This window comes from Thunnus thynnus, chromosome 6, assembly GCF_963924715.1.
Source record: "Thunnus thynnus chromosome 6, fThuThy2.1, whole genome shotgun sequence".
Taxonomy (NCBI): domain Eukaryota; kingdom Metazoa; phylum Chordata; class Actinopteri; order Scombriformes; family Scombridae; genus Thunnus; species Thunnus thynnus.
The window spans coordinates 30902124-30923905 of record NC_089522.1 but is presented as its reverse complement, the minus strand read 5'-3'; the positions used below and the strand labels follow the sequence as shown (position 1 = coordinate 30923905).

The following is a 21782-nucleotide window of genomic DNA, read 5'->3' as shown; positions in this document are numbered from 1 at the left end:
CATTTAAGCATCTTCAGATTTGAATTTGAAGTAAAAAACACTAGTTAAGCTTAATTTCGTTAGGAAGATTTTCATATGGAAACAATTTCCAAATGTCTGTTTTTCTCTGTTTTGGCCAGTGTTCCACACTAAAAACATGGTGAATACAGCGCTTTAATGAAGGTCCTATTCATTACTGGTATTTTGTAGCACAATTTGTGTACAGTACTGGTAAAAGGCAGAAGACACAAACTTGAACTTGTTTTTTTATTGAAATTGATGTGTGTATTAATGATGTGTGTTTTGATGATATTGTAGCTGCCTCTCAGCCTTGTAGAGACAAACATATACACTCAGTTTGGCTAGTTTGGTTATTATATATCAACGTAATGAGCACATTGTGATACAACTTTTGTCAAAATGATGATGGACTCAATGCATGGTTAATCATTGTTTGATTGTGCTTTAATATAATGTGTAGTGTTTGTGTCTCCTCTCCAGAGTATCTGAGCACCAATTTAAAGGGTTCGGGAGATACCATGTGGTAATTAGTGTAGGGGTGTTAGTGTACTTTAACCTGCTGTTCAGGTGTTCTATGATTCTATTTAAATGTGTAACATAAATTAATAATAATGCAGACTATTTGACATTAGTGTAGTATAAATGTATTTTAAAGTATTTGTTAGGTTTTGTGTAGTTTGACGTCAGGTGAGGGGCTGGTTTCCCTATACTGTGGTAGGGGTCCAGGTCGTTGCCAGTGGCAGGTTATATAAGGCGCTGCTGCTGTCAGGACCACATGCTGCCTGTGGTCCACAGTATTTTCTGTGGAGAATTATGACTGTTATTGTTGCTATGTCTTCATTGTGGGTGAAATAAACACCTGGTTGGTCTGTAACTAACTTCTGCCTCAAACCTCCAGCTGCTACACAGCCGTCCCAACAAGCGGTCCTCCACTGTACTGAATACACTGGTTTTTTATTGTTTTGCAATTTTAATGCATAATGCAGAGTTTTGGAAAACAACATGAAAACACTGAACATAAAAGTTCATTTCTGACCTGAAAAAATGAAATAGCAGTTTGACAAAAGAATCTTTAACTCAAGTAGAGCTGCAACGATTAGTCGATTAATCAATTGGTTGATTGACAGAAAATTCATCTGCAATTATTTTGATTATTAACTAATGGTTTTAGTAACTTTTTAAGGAAAAATGCCAAACATTTACTGGTTGCAGCTTGCTTCTCAAATGTGAGGATTTGAAGCTTTTCTGTGTTATACATGATAGTAAACCCGATTTCTTTGGATCTTGTTGATCAGACAGAATTTGAAAATGTCACCATGAGATCTAAGAAATTATAACTGGTATTTCTCACTGTTTTCTGACATTTTACAGATAAACTGATTAATTGATAAGTGAAAATAATCAATAATGAAAGTTTTAGTTGTAGCCCTAAACTTGAGTTCCACTTAACTTGCTTTTTCTTCAGTTATTTGCATTTATTGCAAACACCCACTGGTTTATTCAGTATTGCTCAGGGACATAATATGACTCACATTCATTAAAAAAAAAACCCCACCATTATCTTAACGAGCCAAATTTAGAGAGTCTGCTTCATATCAACTCCGTAAGCTGTCAAATCCAAATCAGATGAGGCTTAAATGTGAAAGTGGTAAAAATAAGTCATTGGAGGTTTTACAGTGAACACAGTATCACAGTTAATTCCGGCTCGTCTGACTCCGGTTCTCCTATCACACTAAATGAGCTCATTGTGTGATAGCGGGCAGACATTAGCATCAATCTATTCTTAGTCCGGGTTTGGCAGAGCAGGCAGAATACCGCTCAAAGTCACTGGTGTCCTTCAGGGAAGATGAACCTGGCACAGAAAGTGTTTTTCTGTCTGGGTTTTGTCGAGAGAGGAAGCTGCACACACTCCTCACACACTGCAGCTGGACATACATCTACAACCTGACCCATGAAGAATCTGATGCTAATACCTCAGTCTGGAATTTAGATTTTTTTTTTTTTACATGTAAGCACCCATAAAACATTTTAATACTCATTTTGATAAATAAGATTCTTTACCCATGTCCAAATATTTACACATTATCTATTTATGTTTCGTAGGAGTCTCATCTTCATACTAAAGTTGCCAGCTTCTACCACTATGACAACTTTCAACAAAACCCAGTTGATCCTTGGACTTATTTGTGACTAGCTTGCTGGCTCACAAGATACAACAAAGCCCTGTTTCAGCTGTAAGAACCTTTTGAAGACCTCAGGTCTTTTATCTTTGTAGCTGCCGGTGGAACCAGGATCTAAACGAAGTTCTTGGGAGATTGTTCAACCCCCATAAAAGTACATCCTTGGGGGTTGGTACTCTCCAAAAGTACAGGAACAGGGTGGAGCTTGCAGCACTGAGCGTTTCTGATTGGTCTGATTGATCAAAAAACAAGTCTGTTTGGTTTTAGTTCATTGCGCTGCTACAGAAGAGATGTGACGATAGATCGAATGATGATGATGTCCAGGCTTTGTTAGGCCTTTTTTGCTGAGGACGACATCCAGCAGGAATTTGAGACGGCGAACCGCAATGAGAAAATTTACCAAGAAATTTAGTCTTGGTTCAGTGAGCTGAAACATCCAACATCCGAAACATAACAGAGAGAAGTTGAAAAAACGAAAGCTGGATGGAGGTTTTTCCCCGTCTCCCCTCATTTCCTGTCTGTCTCATCACCATCAACTATCCAATAAAGACCAAAAAAGCTAAACAAGCTCTCTTCACTAGTTCCTGCTCATCATTGTGCATCATTTTTTCCCTTCAGTCTTAGATTTGCCAACAACAGTAATAATTTCCCTGATTAGTTTTATTTTCATGACGACACAGTAGGTGATTTTTAAATGTGTAGATCTGATGTTGGAATTGGTCACTGAAGACATCAGCCCAAGTCAAGTTAACAACAACAATCTAAACTTCTCCATCTTGATTTCCACCTCAACCAGGTTGTGTTTTTGAGGCTGATACAGCTTTGTCCTGTGTGTCAACGGCTCAGACCTAACTTGAAAAAATTAAACATCCTTTGAATACCAACCACTGACCTACTGACAACTCAATCTGTGTGTCACATGAATGCATTCATGTGTTCTTGTACTTGTCCTTGGAAAGACCATACATCCCTACCCTACAGAGAATAAATAAAACCCAATCAGAAATACAAGATGTATATTATGTTTGCAGGTAAATACATGAGAACAATACGTGAAATGCTCCTCAAGTGAAAGATTAACCAATCTAATCTCTCTCTTTTTAATTAATTCCCCATTGAATCCCATTTCCTGCGTCTCTCTGTTAAGGATCTAAGACACTTCACCAGCCATTCACGACCAACTGTTTCCTTCATGTTTGTTCTCTGCAGTCTTACTGAATGGGCCAAACACTCTCACTGACACAATGGTGTGATAAAGGGCCCATTGACAAGTCTACTGAATGCTAAGTCATTGGGAGGGATTCAGGACCACTGCTGCATAAAAGGAGGTTGTGAGGGTGAGCAAACACGGCGGGACAAAGGGACTGAGCCGAATAGACGCTTTGGGTCGCTCTGCTTGGAGAAAAAGAGTCAACATGTACGAACCAGATTGCGGAGAGCTTGTGCCTTTTGCCTATCACGAAAGGTCCTGTTCTTGCCAAGCGCTAAAATATGTCTTGTGGGATTGAATCACAAGTTGACAGCTGTGAAAATGGACACAAATGTACCCAAATGTATTGAAGAAGCACTGAAAACCAATCACTAAAGAGCCACATTTAATCACATCAGGAACACATTTACAGCTGGGAAAATTGATTTGATCACCAATCTATCAGTCAAGTCATTTTTCCAGTAAAAATGTCAAACATTCATTGGTTTCAGCTTCTCAATCTTGAGGATTTGTTGCTTTTCTTTGGCTTATGTGATAGTAAATTGAATATGTTTGGATTTTAAACTGTTAGTCGTACAAAATAAAGACATTTGAAGACCTCATCTAGGGCTCGAAGAAATTGTGATGAGCATTTTTGACTATTTTCTAACATTGTGCAGAATTATTTGTCAGGAAATGGTGAAAAATGCCCATCACTACCTCCTAGAACCCAAGGAAACATCCAAAACAGTCCAAAACCCAATTTACATTCAATTTACAATTATATAAAATAGTGCTACAACTATTGTTGATCATTTTTTGGTTTACTGATTAAACATTTAATGTCAGTAAATATTAAAAAGTGTCACTTGGAATCACTTCACATAGTTTTGTCCAATCAAAGATATTCAGCTAATCAGGTTTGGCAATTTTTGCTTGATAAATGACTTTCGACTAATCGATTCGGCACCACCCAGGACGACCTTGTCAACTGCATCATCATGCAAACTTTAACAGATAAGTACATCTATATTTCTGGAAGTCTTTGTATATAATGAGACTAATGGAAAAGTTACATAAGAAGACCAGTGCCAATTGTCCCTGCTCTCATCTTCAGTCAGACTATTCTACGGCTTTTCAAACATTTACACCATCAGCCTGATTTTGGAGTAGAGCCAGTGTTCTACCGATTCATTTCTACCTCCTTCCATCACTGCAGTTCATTTTTCCATGTGACTCCATCCATCTCCATAATTCTTTCAGGCTGTAAGTCTCTTAGTTTATCTGTCTTCCCCTCTTTGCCCTCCAGTAGCAGGAAAGGAGGAAGCTGAGGCCGTTTGTCTCAGTGATAACACAGAGCTGAAGGGAAGAAGAGATGGAAGGAGGAGGATGGAAGGAGAGAGGTTGACAGAGGAGATGGATGGGTGGTAAAAATAAAGACCAGAAAGGAAAGACAGGCAGAAAAGTGGCAGAAAAAGTAAAGAAATCAAGACCAGGCAGGTACAGCGATCAGTGGAAGAAAGAGAAAATGAGGACGATATAGAGAGATTTATGGTGAGAAGATAAGTTCTTCTTGACAAGGTGAACAGGGCAACCAACGGATAAGAGAGACAGAGCATAAGAGGATACATTTGAAGGAAAAAGAAAAACCATGTGCATGTGAGACACTGGGAGTGGTCAAGGAGTTCAAAGCGGCAGGAAGTTAAAAAGTAAAGAGCCTGACAATGACCTTTGACAGACTGACCGTGACAGATCAACAGGTTAGAACAGATATCACGCATAACGAGGGAGCCACACACACACACACACACACACACACACACATTTGTCTCTCTATAGTTGTAAGGACCCTTATTGACATAATGCCATCTCTTGCCTCTAACCAATACAACAATACCCCCCAACCTTTACCCTAACCCTAATCCTAACCCTAACCCTAACCCTAACCCTAACCCTGGCCCTAACCCTAACCCTGGCCCTAATCCTAACCTTAATCCTAATCCTAACCCTGGCCCTAACCCTAACCCTAACCCTAACCCTAATCCTAACCCTAATTCTAACCCTAACCCTAACCTTTACCCTAACCCTAACCTAATACTAACCTTAACCATCAAGGACACGGCTGGTGACCAACAATGAACTTGTCCTACTTACAAGTACTGTGTGTGTATCCAAAGCCTGATATTCCTCTGTGCCATATGTGCCTCTGTTGTGTAAAAACTATTAAAAACACGTCAATGAGTCACCTCGCTGCACTGGTTAATGGCTAAAAAAAAAAAACCCTAGAAAATCTACAACATTAGTGATCTCCAAACAAAGGCACAGACAAAAATAGTACATCAATATTGTTTCACATATTTCAGCAAACTAAAGTGGAATTCAAGTGTCGGTAAAATGCATCATGTTTTATGTCAGACACTTAAAATATCTTATTTATTCATCTTATTTTAAGTAGCTCCAACAGAGAGAGAACAGAATAAGAGAGAAAGAGAGAAAAAACTGTGACGCTACATTTATCTTAATTTGTCAAAATACCAAACTGAAGCTAAAAGTGAGGGTGTGTTAACCTGCCAACATCAACACACCCTGATATCAGCTACAACAACATACAGAAGCAGACAGCTAAGGACTAAAAAAAAAAAGACCTCTGGAATAGGAGCCAACTATTTCAGACTGCCAGCCTTCCCCTCCATCTTCACTCTCTTTTTCTTTTTGAACTCCCTCCATTTGTGACATCAACTTTATCCCTTCTTCCTCTTTCTCTCTGTTCACTCAAAGCTGAATCACTCCTATTAAGGTCAGATTTCTCTCTCTCTCTCCCACCTCTTTTTTCCTCCCTCTCTTTGCTCATTTTCCTGCTCAGTACACATAATGAATGACAGAAAAATGTGCACTGTGTGTCAGTGTTTGTGTGTTTGTGTGAGAGGACGCAGTTTCAGAGGCAACGTTTAACCCTAAATGAGAGGGACAGATGGGGGGGGGGGGGACGGGAAGATGAGGAATGATCAGAAGATGGTGACAGAAATAAGAGTGACTAAAGAGAACGGATGAATGAATGAGTGCAACTGTTAGAGCTCAAAATGACAGCCAAAGTCTAAACTAAGACATAGAAAGAGGGCCACTATTATAAAATGTGACTAAAACGTGTGGTTAACTGAGTCATTATGGAAAATGCTGTAACAGAAAGAGAAAGAAAGGAAAGAATGAAAGTGCACACACACATAAATTACGTCACTTTTCTGAAGACTTGATAATGATGGTAACATATAACGCATCTGTAAGGCTGACAATGTAGCACATTCACACTGGAAAAATTACAAAATGAAGTATATTTCAAATGCAACAAAGCAGCTACTCACAGCTGAATGACAACAAAAAAGTGAGCAATGGTGCAACAGCTCTGAGAAAGGGGACAGAAAATACAAAGTTACATGAAGTGGAAAAAAGTTATAGTAATCAAATGGCTCCTGATTATGTCAAAGGGTTGCTAGTACTACCGATCCCACTGAGGATCAACACCCAACTGTGCAGTTCTTTGCAGCTTTCAGCCACTTTTAGTTCAGACTATGGTCTGCTATTTTGTATAAAACAGCGGGCATACAACGATACACAAGCTAACTGTACTATGCTACATGTTGAGTGCAAAATTCCAAAAAGCAGAAATGAGAGACTGTTGAAAGAAATTCAAACATTTTCAAAGTAATCAGCAGAGCAAACCAGACCTAAAAGACGATTAAATACTAGCCTTACATTCGACAGGTGGACTACGACTAGAACGTCAATGTGATGTTCATGTTTCTCTGTTTCTGCTGAATGCGTAGGTAGGCGACTATTTGCTAACAAGTGAGCTATAACCGCTGGATAAGCTAAATACTCGTTCCTGTCTTCCTTTCCTGTCGAGTTTGTGTTGGAGACCTTTCACCCTCGTGGTCGAAAATAACTGATGATAATAATTGCATTCACTCTTTGCATTATTCCTTGTTAGTGCAAAATGTTACAGCATAATATATTTGTAAACTTCACATTATTAGCATATAATATAGAGCTGGGACACACAGATATCCCATGCTAATATGGAAGAGTGCAGTGTTTAGTGGCAGGCTGCTGAACTCCAAAGTATTGTGACTGGCTTTGAGATTAAACAGCATGTAGATTAATTATAAATGATTAATGAGGAATTTTAATAGTGAACTACAGCTTGAGTGCTTTTTTTAGTTGTACTCGCACTAACCAAAAAGTGAGTGACAAAGAGGGATTCTGGGAGGAGAAAACAGTGACACAGAGGAATGGAAGAGAGATGTTTGATGTCCATCGTATCTATCTTTATCCGCTCTTTTTCTCTGTCCTTCATCATTACCGGGTCAAACACTTGACAGAAGATTCTTTGTGGCTGGAAAGAGTTGGATAGAGATGAATAGAGAGCGGAGGAGAGAGTGAGAGAAGGGAAAGATGCGAAGTGCGATTACGATGTGAGGGTTTCAGGAAGGGAAAAAAATGGAGCGTGAGACGTTACAGTGAATAAAACATGATATCTTTTTTTTTTTAAAGTCTGCTTGGCACACACACACACACACACACAAACAGGACGTCACACCTGAAGAGTGTTAGAAAAAAACAAACAGGAATTGTCTGAACAGAGTCAAACCATAAATAAAACACACACACACACACACACAGGCTCTGGGTAGAGAGTGTGCTTCCCCTGCTTGTTACTCGAAAATAGCAAAATTGGCAGAGAATATACTGATTGTAATCTGCAAGCCTCATACAGTGCTAATACAAAACACACACACACACACACACATACAAGAGATCTCAGACTACAGGCGGGCAGAGAAGATAATACATTATGTTAATGTCTGTCATGTTTTAATCGATAAAATCATCTTTGTTCCATGCTGTCTTCTGTGTACGAGCGCCTGCTGGTAATCAGATGGTAAAATTAATCTCCTAATACCCATAAACCCTTGTGTTAGGGGGTCATATCACAATTTCATGTTAAAAGACACAAATATCAGGAATCTCTGTTATAAATTGCAACTTTTTAAAATTTTTTATATTTGTAAATTCCTTTCAGTTGCCTTTCCGTTGATTTTTTTCAATTTTTCAAACATGCATGCTGATTTTGTGTCTTCCTGAAGTTCAGACCATTAGTGCCAACAAAGGCCAACTGATCAAACGCTTTGTGATGTCTTTTGTTAATTTTCACTTCAACACAACTCAAAGGCGATAGATGACAGACTGATTGATTTACGACTTTGCTCGCTTGAGAGCAAATAACTAGTGAATAGTGACTGAAAAAAAAAACACTGAAGCAACAAACAAAGCTACAGTGTTCATGCTACTGTGAATCTGTTTAAACAAGTCAGGATATGCTTAGTATACAATTTTCCCCGACACTGTAAATCTGTCTAAGCTGGCTTGTTTTTTTGGTCAGGTTACAGAAAGAATGAGAATGTGTCCCATAAAAAGTTGCACAGCAGTGGCACAGTCTTCTTCTGGTGGAGGAAGAAAAGAAAAGGTAGACATGAAAAATAAGTAAAAACCCCAATAAATGCATAATCTACAGGTGACGGTCACCCACAGCTGCTCAATTACACCCAAAACTATCTGACAATCCCAAAAAGCTTCTTAGAAATTGTCAGGATTTTCCAAATATAAACCTCACACTAACCTCGACCCTGCAGCTCAGAGCTGGTTGGCACTTAAAAAGTAGCTCTGACGTCCAAACCACATCAATAGCAGGAAGCATTCAATCGGGAGCAGTTGGCACTGTTCTCAGTGTTATGCACGGTGAACAATGGAGCAACCTCAACACTGCAAGTGGGTGTGTGTATCTGTATGTGTGTCAGTGTTTGTGTTTGTCCTATGAGGAAACCTGCCAACTAACCAGGAAACTAAGGCCATGTGACAGTGGGAAACATTCAAATCCCTTAATAACTCACGTCCAACGTCGAATGAAGTCCATCTTTGTGTTGCCATGTTTGGTTTACTTCAGATTTGTGGGGTTAAGTCCACTTTGAAGGCTATTTAAAAGGTCAGTTCATTCAAATTACAAAATAAATATTTATTCTAACCTCTTGTGGTATCTCTCCAAAGAGATAGCTTTGGTTTTTTTCTGCAGGTTTTGAGATACAAGGTGATAATTACATTTAAGCTAGTTTTCCTTCTTGAAACAATATCACAGTTACTCTGGATAACACACAGACCTCTGCTTTTATTGTTCAAATAAAAGCAGTTGAAGCTTAAATTGTCATTTCATTAAGAAAAAAAAATCAATTCACTTCCATTGTATTGGGGTAGCACCATGGGATATCTCAAAACCTGGCTACATACCCCCACATGGCTTTTCCCACCATCGCTATGCTGATGACACCCTGCTATTCTTCTCACTCTCCCATGTGACACTCAGGTGGAGGCATACATCACCGCTTGCCTTGCTGACATTTCAGCATGGATGTCAAAGCACCGCCTGAAGCTCAACCTGGACAAGACTGAGCTTGTGTTCCTCTAGGGGAAGGGATCCCCTCACTGAGACCTGTCCATCACCAATGACAACACCATGGTGATGCCGACTATGAGGAATCTGGGTAGGAAAGCAGAAAGCTGCATGGTCATAATTCAATCTTTTTCTGCACATATGGCCTATGTTTAAGCCATTTTATCCTGAAGAAGGTAAATATGCACTAAAATAACTTTTGAGTTATGAGTGTCCAGCTTATGGCTCCTTCATTTGGATGAAGTGACGCTTTAAGTATCTGCTGAAATTAGACAAAAATACTACAATCACCCAGAGGACTACCCATTTTCCATCACAGGTTAAAAATCCACCATTTCAGATTATATCTCAACAACCCTTGCTGGCACTTACTTAGGTCTAATTACCTAGAAAATCTCTAAACACTTGTACTGTAGAACTGAACACGCTTTTAATTGTGTAATTAAAAGGGGATACACTCCCAATTTTGGATGATATCAAGCTCTTGCTGCTGTGGTTTGAAAGAATGAATGAATGAATGAATGGATTGTGAGTCGCTTTGGACTTAAGTGTCAGCCAACTAAATGTAATGTAATTGAACTATCTGCATGCAGTGAGGTTCTTATTTGGTTGCACATCTACTCTCACTGGTAGAAGTCAAAGAAAGGAGGAGAGAACCGCACAGTCATGACTCAAATGCAATCTTTTGGCAATATTTGTCTTACATTTCAACACATTTTTTTATCTCGAAGAAGGCAAATACGTGCTGAAATGACCCTGAGTTATGAATGGCCGGCTTTCTGCACCTTAATTTAGATGAACTGACCCTTTAAGTGTCTGCTGAGATGAGACAAAAAACATTTCAAATCTGAAACTGCAGAGAGCTCGATTCAACTGTGAAGGGCTGAAGACTCTGACAACAAGACGACCTTTTCTTTTACTCAGAGACTCAGAGGATTATGGAAATGAGAAGACCTCACCTGAAGAACATGCACACACACACACACACACACACACACACACACACACACATACACACTGAAGCCTATATTGTACTCTAATAATACACTGCTGAAACAGACAGAAATCCCCTGGTCTTTTCATGTCATCTTCTCCTCCTCCTCCTCTTTCCATGCCATCACCCTCCTTCCTCTTCCTTCTTCCCTCCCTCCTCTATTCCATGTTCTAGCCCTCCTTCCTCTCCTCCTCCTCCTTGTCCGCCTCCTTTTCCTTGGAATTGTGTTTCACCTTGCCATCGTACTATATTTATCACTCCTTCATGCCATCTCACATTCCCCCCTCCCCCTCCGTCTCTCCCCTCCCCTCCCCTCTTCACCTGTGATTACAGAATCCTTCCACTATCACACACCTGAGGAATGAAACTGCACGCAAACACACACCTGTGCACAGAGAGAAAGCACACACACACACTAACGTTACACGCTCAGATCACACAGCTTATATATACACACATATATATATGTAGGACAGTGGTGAATTGTGTCGAACTGGGTATGACCTCATTGGATGATTCATGTTCTTGCCACAGTTCATCAGGAAGCTGTCATTTCTCCTCCACCTTCTCTGCCTCACCAAGCGTGTAGATAAAACAGTAACAAACAAAGACTGAGGCAACTACAGGTAAAGATAAAACACATGCACTGCAACCCTGAAAGTTTCCAGACACTGTCTGGAGAAGCTGCATGAGTGAACTCAAATGTCCAACTCAATCAGACCCCACAATTAACGGACTTTAACCTGCCATCTCCCTAGTACAAAGTCCGTGTAATGTCTGACTGAGCCTATGTGTGAATACAGTAGGTAATTCCCAAAGATTTCACAGCGAGCGAGCGGGTGTGTTGATGATGTTTCAGGCCAGCTAAGCTGCATTGATTTGACTGGGCCTGAACACTCCTCTGTGAAGCTAGCGCTAAAGGGAGAGAGGACTTCCTGTTTTATTTCTGGCGAAAAGCTTAAAAATGCAGAATTACAACTGAAGCATATTTTTTGCATCCCAGGTGCTACCACTCGCCTAAACCAAACAGAGTATTTCCAGTAGGTGATAAGGTGTCTGACACAATCTCCTGTCGTGTGCTACTTGTGTGAAAGGGCAACTCCAGACAACATCGAGTTCATATGTGAAAATGGCTTGAGACGAGTGAAATAAGCTCTACATGGGTTTTCAGATATCTGTCTCTCCTGCCACCCCAGTGCGTTAGCAGTAGGAGGAATTTTGTTTGTGCTGTTGAAAACATTGAAAAATTACAAAATTCAACAGCAACTTGTTCCTCCAGATTCAACGGGCTGCACACAAGAACATTATTGTACTGTTTACCTAAATCTCTCACATTTTTCATGAGGTTTGCTCGTACAAAATATTTCAAGTCAGATTCAGCAAACCCTCATAACTGCACAAACTTGATGTAAATTGCTTAGTTTCACCTAAATGAATGACACCTTTCTTCTGAGTAGGTGCACATTTGATCATTAGCATAATCAGTGCACTAACTTGCTATGAAAGGTTGCCTGTTCTACATGACTTACGGGCAAATTTCATTCACTGAAATGCTACCACAGAGCTTCAAGGTCTGCTGTCAGGAATCAGGAATCAGTATCGTGGCGTAAATAAAGAATGAACGGTCTGATATGAAGTTAGATACCAAAACACAACTTGTTAAAGCCAAGCGGTACATGATGGGAGCCAGTCAAGGGGAGGTAACAGTCACAAAGACATATGAGAGAATATTATACAGCAGGTAATGACACACTGTTGGATGCAATGGAGTAAGTTCCACTGGAAAGACTCCTCCTAACAACATCTGGATTGTTCTAAAACATTGTCTAAGCCATGCACATGCCAATTTATTCCTTTCATTTTATACAATACATTTAATTTCTGTAACATTTTTGACATTTGACAATATAATTCAAACAAGTGTTTTTCCCTGTGTGTTTGTTCTTACCAAAGAGAAAATTCAAAATATTTCAAAACAGATAAATGTGACAAATCTTGTCAATCAGTTCTTGCATGAGGCCGATTGTCCCGATTACTTTGGTAATCCACAGATCTCAGTATCAGTTGTTATAATAGGGACCATTTCTTCAGTAAAATGTGAATGGTTAGCATTCAGAGGAATAAAAACACTTTGCTGTTGAGCTGTCAAAGGTCATTTTTAGATGCCTTCACCAGGGGATAACAGAAGAAAGAAGACAGAAAGGTAGAGGAGATAGACATGCTCTATATTAGGCTGGTTGTTATCTGTAAAAAAGATATGCTGAATGACTGGTACAGATATAGAAAGAGAAGAGGGAGAAGAAGAAGAGGAGGGGGAGGAACTGATGTTCCTTATTTAAAAAATCTGACTCATCGTATTTGATCCAAACAGATTGGAGAAACAAAAGAGGGAGAATTAGAAGGGATTGTAGGATGATCAAAAAAAAGAGTGATGTAGAAGTGATTCATGAGTAGGTGCCAAGGTCTTTTGAAATGCTCAACTTCCCATCCTGCGGGTTCCAGTGAAATATGTGTAATATATTGAGTGCTGGAGGGTGCAGTCTGTGCTTGGTACACACCTGCTGCCGTAATGTCTGATATACTGATACTGATAGTGACTGTACAGTGAATTTACTGCCAACTGAATTCCACACCCAAAGAATTTAGTCTTTTATCTTAATCTTCACCGACCACACACATTTCTTCACAGACTAATGCGCTTTACTTCTGTTAGCACTGAGAGTTTCAATCAAAGTCCCAAAAGAACAGAGAGATCGGGAGTATCTGACACTGTGTGCGTGTGTGTGTGTGTGTGTGTGTGTGTGTGTGTCTTTTTATATTGAGATATATTACATCTTATACTGTTCATGAAACAAAAATGCCAAATATGACAACCTGCTTATTGATTTGCAACACTGGCTACCATGTTATAACAGACCCAGAGATAATAAAAGGACAGCCGCCACAGTATAACCGTTATTGTAAAATCCCTGATGTATATCGATGTGTATACATCCAAAGCTTGATATATCTTATTATTCCTTTGTGCCACAGACCTCTGTTGTTGTCCAGAAATTATTAAAAACACATCTGGGTGACATGTTCCTTGTCCTTGACGAGCTCTGGAAAGGATTTCTGTGTCAGGAAGAGGTCCAGCAGACCCTTTAAAGTAATTATAATAATAGGCATTTTCATTATATGCTGACATTTCATAGACAAAATGATTAATTGTTTAATACTAGTAAATAATAAACTGCAGATTAATAATTGGTGGTTGCAGCCCTAGAATTGATACCAAAAAGCCTTTGAATCTATCTTACGTAAAACTGGTCAAGCAGGGCTTTTTTCGCAGGGGAAAATTACTACTGTACTTCACAGATGGTGGGTGATACACAATAATAAAGTGCTACTAGCAGTGTCAAAGCTGCAGGATGACAGAGAAAGAGAGAGAGAGAGAGAGAGAGAGGGGGGGAGGACTTGGGGGTAATTTAACAAGCCTTCCCCTCTGCGGGTTGAGACAGGTTAACTGACATTCCAATCTCTCCCTCCTCTCTTTCTCCTTCATTCAGGCAGAGGTAGAGGAGGAGGAGGGGGGGGGGGGGGGGGCAGTTTAGGTGTGTGTGTGTGTGTGTGTGTGTGTGGTGGGGTCTTCAACGCACTCTCTGCACCCTTGTCACTGACACACATACACTCATAAACCCTGCCCTTAGCCTACCTACATTCTTTCAAGACTAAACTGCAACCTGGTAACTCCAGACCCTCCCCCTCCTCCTCTACTCTCTCTCTCTCTCTCTCTCTTTTTCTCTCCTTTAAGTTTAGCGTCGATGCCACCCAGTAAACATTTTTGATGTGATGTAGATTGTAAACATTTTGAAGAGACAGCGTCAAGCGTCCTTTTGCAATACTGAGACACTCTGGAGATAGTTAAAACAACATCTAAGCTCATCTGTAGCTGCTACATGTTGGTTTTAGAGATGCAACGATTAGCTGACAAAATTAAAATAAAAAAATGCAAGAAATTTACTGGTTACAGCTTCTCAAATGTGAGGATTGAAACAGATGTTTTCAAAAAGTACAATTTGAAAAACAAAAAATAGAGACTAGGGGCTGCAACTAATGATTATTTTCATTTGCAATTAATCTGTCAATCATTTTATGGTCTATAAAATGTCAAAAAATGGTGATAAATGTCAATAAGTATTTTCCAAAGCCCAAGATGCACCTCAAATGTCTTTTTTTGTCTTGATCAACAGTCAACAACCCAAAGATTCCTTTTATTTTAGGAGAATTTTAAGTTTTGCATTTTTTCTTTAAAAAATGACTCAAAATGATTAATCAATTATCAAAATAGTTGGCGATTCTATCAATTGACTTGCAGCCCTAATATATACATCATATTTGATCTCCTACTTTATCAAATTCTTACTGTATACATCACATTAAGATGGCACAGAGGGGGAAAAAACAAATAAAAACGGAGACAGTCGCTGCAGATGAATAAAAAAAAGTCGCAGCAACCTTCATTTTGCTGACAGCACGCCAGCCACTCAATGCCAACATGATTATTAGAACAAACTCAGCTGGGCATTGATAGTATTCATATTGTTCTCGACAGACTTCTTATTCATTCTTTTTATTACTGTCAGGAGGTAAACAGGCTTATAAAAGCTTTTACAAGCGCTACACACACGCAGTGACAGTCACAGCTCCCTGCTTCTCTCTATTGAGACCTTCAAACTCAAGAGAGAAAGAGAGGAAAGGGAAAAAAAAAAAGTAGAGAGTGAGGATAAAAAGGGGGGAAAAGATGGAAGAGGGACACACTGAGCGAATGTCTCTCCGCTGATGAATGAGGAAGGCACTCGAGCAGGAGAGCCCGGCACAAAAGAGCCACATTCAGAAACATATAAAAGGTTGTTGAAGAGCGACGTTCAAAAACACAAAAAGGTTGACTTAAGAGCACAGGAGGACAGAGAGTGAAGCTTTCTGTGTGCTCTGTGTGTGAGTGCTTGAATGCGTACCTGTGTATGCGAATACAGGTTTATATGCAAGTGTGTGTCGTTCCGATGGATTCACTACAAGACAAACTAGAACAAACAGAGCGTCCTGCCAAGAACAGCAGCTCTAAATCAACCGACAGTGAAGCCATTTTTCAAACTGGAGGCTGATTTATCACTCAGGTTAGCTACTAAACCAATTAGCGGGCCGAACAGTGGGCAAGGTTGAACGGTTTATAACAGATAAGTAGCAGGATGAGAGTCTACCAGCAGCCAACGAGGGTGAGGGTGACTTTACTACCAGACGTTTTGGCTGAAATCCGATCAGTTTTATCACTACTTTGATAAAACACTTGAGATTAATGGTGATGTTGGATTATACCGCAGATTATGGCTGGTATATGGAAACTACCCTTTATAGCACCAATGAGAAGGGAGTAGAAATGTACTCAAGCTGAAATTTTAGAAAACTTGAAAGGCATACTTTAAATGTTATGTGAACACTTTTGTATGCATCCTGACAGAGTCTTCAAAGACGATTATGACCTTTAGCAACACGTTCAAGAATCTTAGAAACAAAAACACATCATCAGCGTAACAAGACACTTTTTAGGCTTTGTGAAATACATGATAATCTCAAAAAGGACAAAATCCCAGGAAACCGCAAACCATACCACACTGCCCACCCACATTTCATCCTTCTCGCCCCTACATGATAGTTGAGAATCTGCCGTCTTCAACCTGAAAAAACTATGACAGCCTAGAATCCAACAAAATGTTTTGAAAAAAGCTAAAGATTACACTGTCCAAGCACTATGATAGCCTCTTTTTATCTACTTTTTTAAATTTGCCACTAAAAATAGTCAGGAATCTAAGAAATGCTGTCCTCTACAACCAGAGAATATAACTTAAAAATTCTAAATTCTGTGGGAATATTCCAGAAATGTCATAAAACATTGTGATATACTGCAAACCTTCTAGCATCCTACAAACTTATGGACAGCTATAATGTTCACAATAGTCTGAAATCTCTAAAAACACTACAGAACATACTTTAGACAGAGAGTAAAAGCCAAGCACCAGAGCTCACAGACTCCATCAAATGTACTCAAGCTGATTTTTTAGAAAACTTGAAAAGCATACTTTAAATGTTATGTGAACACTTTTGTATGCATCCTGACAGAGTCTTTAAAGACGATTATGACCTTTAGCAACACGTTCAAGAATCTTAGAAACAAAAACACATCATCAGCGTAACAAGACACTTTTTAGGCTTTGTGAAATACATGATAATCTCAAAAAGGACAAAATCCCAGGAAACCGTTAACCATACCACACTGCCCACCCACGTTTCATCCTTGTCGCCCCCACATGATGGTTGAGAATCTGCCGTCTTCAACCTGAAAAAACTATCTGATAGCCTAGAATCCAACAAAATGTTTTGAAAAAAGCTAAAGATTACACTGTCCAAGCACTATGATAGCCTCCTTTTATCTACTTTTTTACAATTGCCACTATAAATAGTCAGGAATCTAAGAAATGTTGTCATCTACAACCAAAAAATTCTAAATTCTGTGGGAATATTGCAGAAACGTCATAAAACACTGTGATATACTGCAAACTTTCTAGCATCCTACAAACTTACAGACAGCTTTAATGTTCACAATAGTCTGAAATCTCTAAAAACACTCCAGAACATACCGTAGAGAGAAAGGAAGAGAGTAGATCTGTACTCCATCAAATGACAACAAACATCCATGTCTACATGTGTTTCAGTGTATATACTGTGTATATATATCTAATGAGTCCTACCTGTCCGAGGTCCAGGGTGACGTTCACCTCGTTGTACTCGGTGCTGCGTGACAGCGGCGGGCTCTGCCACCATCTCTCCGTCCCGTCGATGGCGTTGGTGATTGGATGGGCACGATCGCTGTCCCCCTGGCTGCAGATGTCACAGTACTGGCCCTGAGAAGAAGACATATCCGAGTTTTAATCCCCAGTTGAGTATATAAAGCTGCAGAAGTCATAAAAGAGTGCTTTACGGGCAGGAGTTTGTCCTTGAGACCTTGTGGGAACCATTTTTTTCCCCCCAAAGTTGCCTTTCTCACGAAAGATGAGAGAAGCTTCTTCCCTGCTTGACATGGACTTGCTGTACATTTTCCAGCTGTTTCTACCAAAATCCAGACTGCGTGATATACCATCCTCACAATTAATCTTGGGCATTTGTTCTCATCAATCAATTCACCATATCATACAGTACGCCCAAGATGTTTTCGCCTTTTGAATTATGCTTTGATGATTTGATATTTCAACAGCAGCTTTCTACACCAATCAGTCAATACACCAGGTGGTTCTACTGGGCAGGACACTTTCAACTGGAGATGAGGAACTAATCGGTGAAAACATCTGCTGTAATCTCCCAAATCCCTGCGACAAGGTCTGAGACGCTTTGACAGATTACATGGTTATAGACTTAAGTTACAGTCCAGGCCTCTATAGTCACCAAAAATGGCTGCAGCATTTTTCAGAGTCACAGTAAACATCTATGAAAAGAAGAGATTTCCTGTTTGTCCCTGAAGGTACCTGGGTCAAGTTTCTTATTTTCTAACAGAAAGGTGACTCTGCTCAGGTTACTCTGACAGTAATACTCGTGCGCTTGTAGTGTTTTTCTGCAATCAGTGTGCCTCCTCACTCTGCCTGTATTGTGCTAAACTCAGTCCACAGACTTATATACAAAACTGTCACCAGGGTTTGACTATATGGGACAGAGGCATATGACTTGACTATAGCTTATGTCACTAAAAGAAATGTCTAATTCTATTTTGCTATTACAATTTAAATTGTTTCGTACAAGTTTTTTCAAACAGCACTTAAAGACCCATCAACCGTAAAAAAAAGAAAAAGTTGGAGGGCAACTGTCACTTTGGAAAAACCAAATTGTTTCTACTTTTTTTTTACACCTGATTAAAGTGCCTGTTGATTTTCATAGTGTGGTTAGTTATCAATACACATAGGGCCAAATCCACAAAAGGATTGCACATCTTTTGCAGTCACAAAGCACATGCAAATAGTGTCATGGTGCAGCTGTGCAATCTGCATGTATGTAAATTAGGTAATATTCATACATTTGGTGCAAAATTGGCCCCTTTATATGCAAATAAGCGTTGGTGCAAAAACAGTCTAATTAACAAAGACCACTAATGCTCAGATAGATGGAGTTAACGGCTCGCACACTCGCTCTCTCTCTGTCTTCAAATCTTCAAGCTTGTGAGGCTTGAATGATACTGAATAGATATCAAGCGTGAAATCTTCAGTCAGACGTCAGGGGGGGATCAAGTGGGTACGAGGGTCGGTAGGCTTATCTCGGACTTTCAGCTACTTAAAAATAAAAAAAATGTCCTGACAGCTCTGACGGAGCTCAGGATTCATCCATGCAGTAAGAGGCTGCTTTATTACAAACAATTACATCCTATAAACCTGGAATCTGTGTGTAACAGCTGATCTTTGTAGATGTGCAGCAGAACATTAATAACCATCAGATCCTGGCTGATCCAGTGTTAATGATGTTACTGCTGCTGTGCCGTGTGCGTTAATGTGCGCAGCCTCTTCTTCAGTTTGGAGACGTATTTATCATTTCAGCTGCTGCGTGATGCTGCAGCCAACCGTGGGCATCAAACAGAACATCAGTACTGATACATTCAGTGACACCTGAACAACTTTATTGTAAGATTCAGACATTAATCTAACAAGTTTCAGACCTGCCTGAGCCATAATAATAGCTGTAGCCTATTCTGATGGATATGTCAGTAGATCATGTTATAGATGCCAAATCCTAGAGAAGTAAAAGAAGCAAAATACAAGAAAGTTGGTTTGTGATTGTAGAGAGCTCTGTGTGTGCACTTCTGCTAATTAAAGACAAACAATTTGAGGTTTTCGTGCTCTCTGCAATTTTCATTATGGACCAATCTGCGTGCTGAAACATTGGAAACTGCTCTGCTTACTCAATCAGATGCAAAACAAGGGTAAATTGCACTCAGCTGCAAAACTTTATGGGTGTGTTTGTGCCCATAAATCTTTTTTGTGAATAGGACCTTAAAACGGGGCAGATTGTGGGTGCAAATGCTGCGCAATTCATGGGTCTATTAGCGGGTGCAATCCATTCTTTGTGGATTTGGCCCTTAGTGAAATGTGGCAAGAAATTGGGGAGCATTCCTGTGGAAGCCCAGTATTCATATATGGAAACAAAATCCAAAACACTATGGTGTGCTTTAATAGTTGGTGCAAAAGCAGAGGTGAACATGTCCACTTGAAGTGGCCTTTCCACCTCTTTGCTTTCTAAAGCCTCCTCATTCTCAGCTAATCCAGTTTGCTTGTCTGAGCGTTTAGCCCAACTAACGCTGGCTATGTAAGCATTAGCATAAACTAAACAAGTGTGGACCTGAACAAAAGCCTGGGTTAGGAGATGTTATCACTGGAGGTCACTGGGGTCAGAGGTCACTGCTCCCTATCTGCCCCCCATATCCCCCCCCCTCCCCTTCTCCTGTCCCGACTTCCTCTCTGCGTTTCCCAGATATCACCTGTCAATCAACCCGAGCAGGCGGCATTGTCTTTAGATTTTCTGTGGATCTTGAACAGACCTGGTAAATGTCAGCGGACACTTTAAAACAATCTGAGCACTTAAAATTACAAATCATTTCCTCTAATTAGCAATTTGTGTGTCAGTTTAGCTCAGTAATTTACACTTTTGAGTTATTTAATTCTTGCTCTTGCTTAATTCATTCCCTCAAATGAACTGCGTTACCACTTTATCACTCTAAGATTCATTTGATCCTTAACTGAGATGTATTGATGTTCTTCAAATTGTGGCAGTTTTCCTTGACGAATTTAAGTTAATTTGAGAGCATGAAGTAATAGATTCAGGCACATTATTAATTTGAGGGAACAAATTAAGCAATTTTAAAGCATGGATGACTAATTTGGAGTAATAATTTATAAAATATTCACCTAAACAACATCTATGAGGCTCTGTAGTCATTTACTTTTCCTCTTTCCCCAATTTTTTTGTTTCTGTATCAATAATCAACTAATTATCTCCTTCAGTATTGATTGTTGTCATGTTTTCTGTCAAATCTGCATCCACACAGCAGCTCACATCGCTCTGAAAACATAGCAACAGGGAGGGAGATCACCTCCGATCAGCAGCTGGATGCAGGGAAATGAAGGTAACAAACCATCATTTGAAGTCGCCTCTCTGATCTAAAAACTGTGTAAGTTTGGTTTGAAATAACTGACAAAAAGCAGATTTCCTACCCAGGTATGTGTTAGTGAGATGTCTGCTTCTGTATCTCTGCCTGACTGTCAAACTCTCTTTCACACTGTATATCTTGCTCTTTCTTTTTTTTTTTTTCTGTTACACCCGTTCACTCCTCTCTTGTTCCTCCCTTTGAAAAGCCAGAGTCTCAGTGACAAGGCCACCTGGAAATGAACACGTGGAGCACATTCTCCTCTCTCTCTCTCTCTCTCTCTCTCTGTGTTACACACACTTTCAAATCGTTTCATCTCTTTTCCTGTTTCTTTCTTTCAAGCAAAACTCTCTGTCTCTCTGAATGAGGAATCCATGTCTTCAGGGCAGAGCCGGTGTGTTACTCCGGCAACACCTGCCATCTTATGTAATCTATCTTTTATCTCTCTTAATATAACCCTCGGCTTTTATCGTACATCCTTTTAAGTCGCTTTCTAATTTTCCTTCTACGTTTGTTTGTCTTGTCCTCTGTTCTTGCACCTCTCCTCCTCTTCCAGTCTGTCTCTTCTTCCTGTGCTTACATGATGTCAGTATTTCATGACATTTAACAAAAGTTAAGTTAAGAGAAATCCTCCTGACCCCACAACAGATGCCCAAACTTGAAAACTGTCTCCTAAAAACATCAACTTTATCGTCCACACATAG

At 39.7% G+C, this 21782-nt stretch overlaps 1 protein-coding gene across 2 annotated transcripts in view; it reads right to left on the bottom strand.

The window, feature by feature from the left end:
• Positions 1 to 21782, bottom strand: part of lama5 (laminin, alpha 5) — a 120876-nt gene that overhangs the window by 95161 nt on the left and 3933 nt on the right. For both annotated transcript variants that reach the window (XM_067593339.1, XM_067593338.1), the window contains exon 2: positions 17648 to 17800. In XM_067593339.1, the coding sequence (XP_067449440.1) occupies positions 17648 to 17800 (153 nt within the window). The remainder of the gene's footprint in view (positions 1 to 17647; positions 17801 to 21782) is intronic.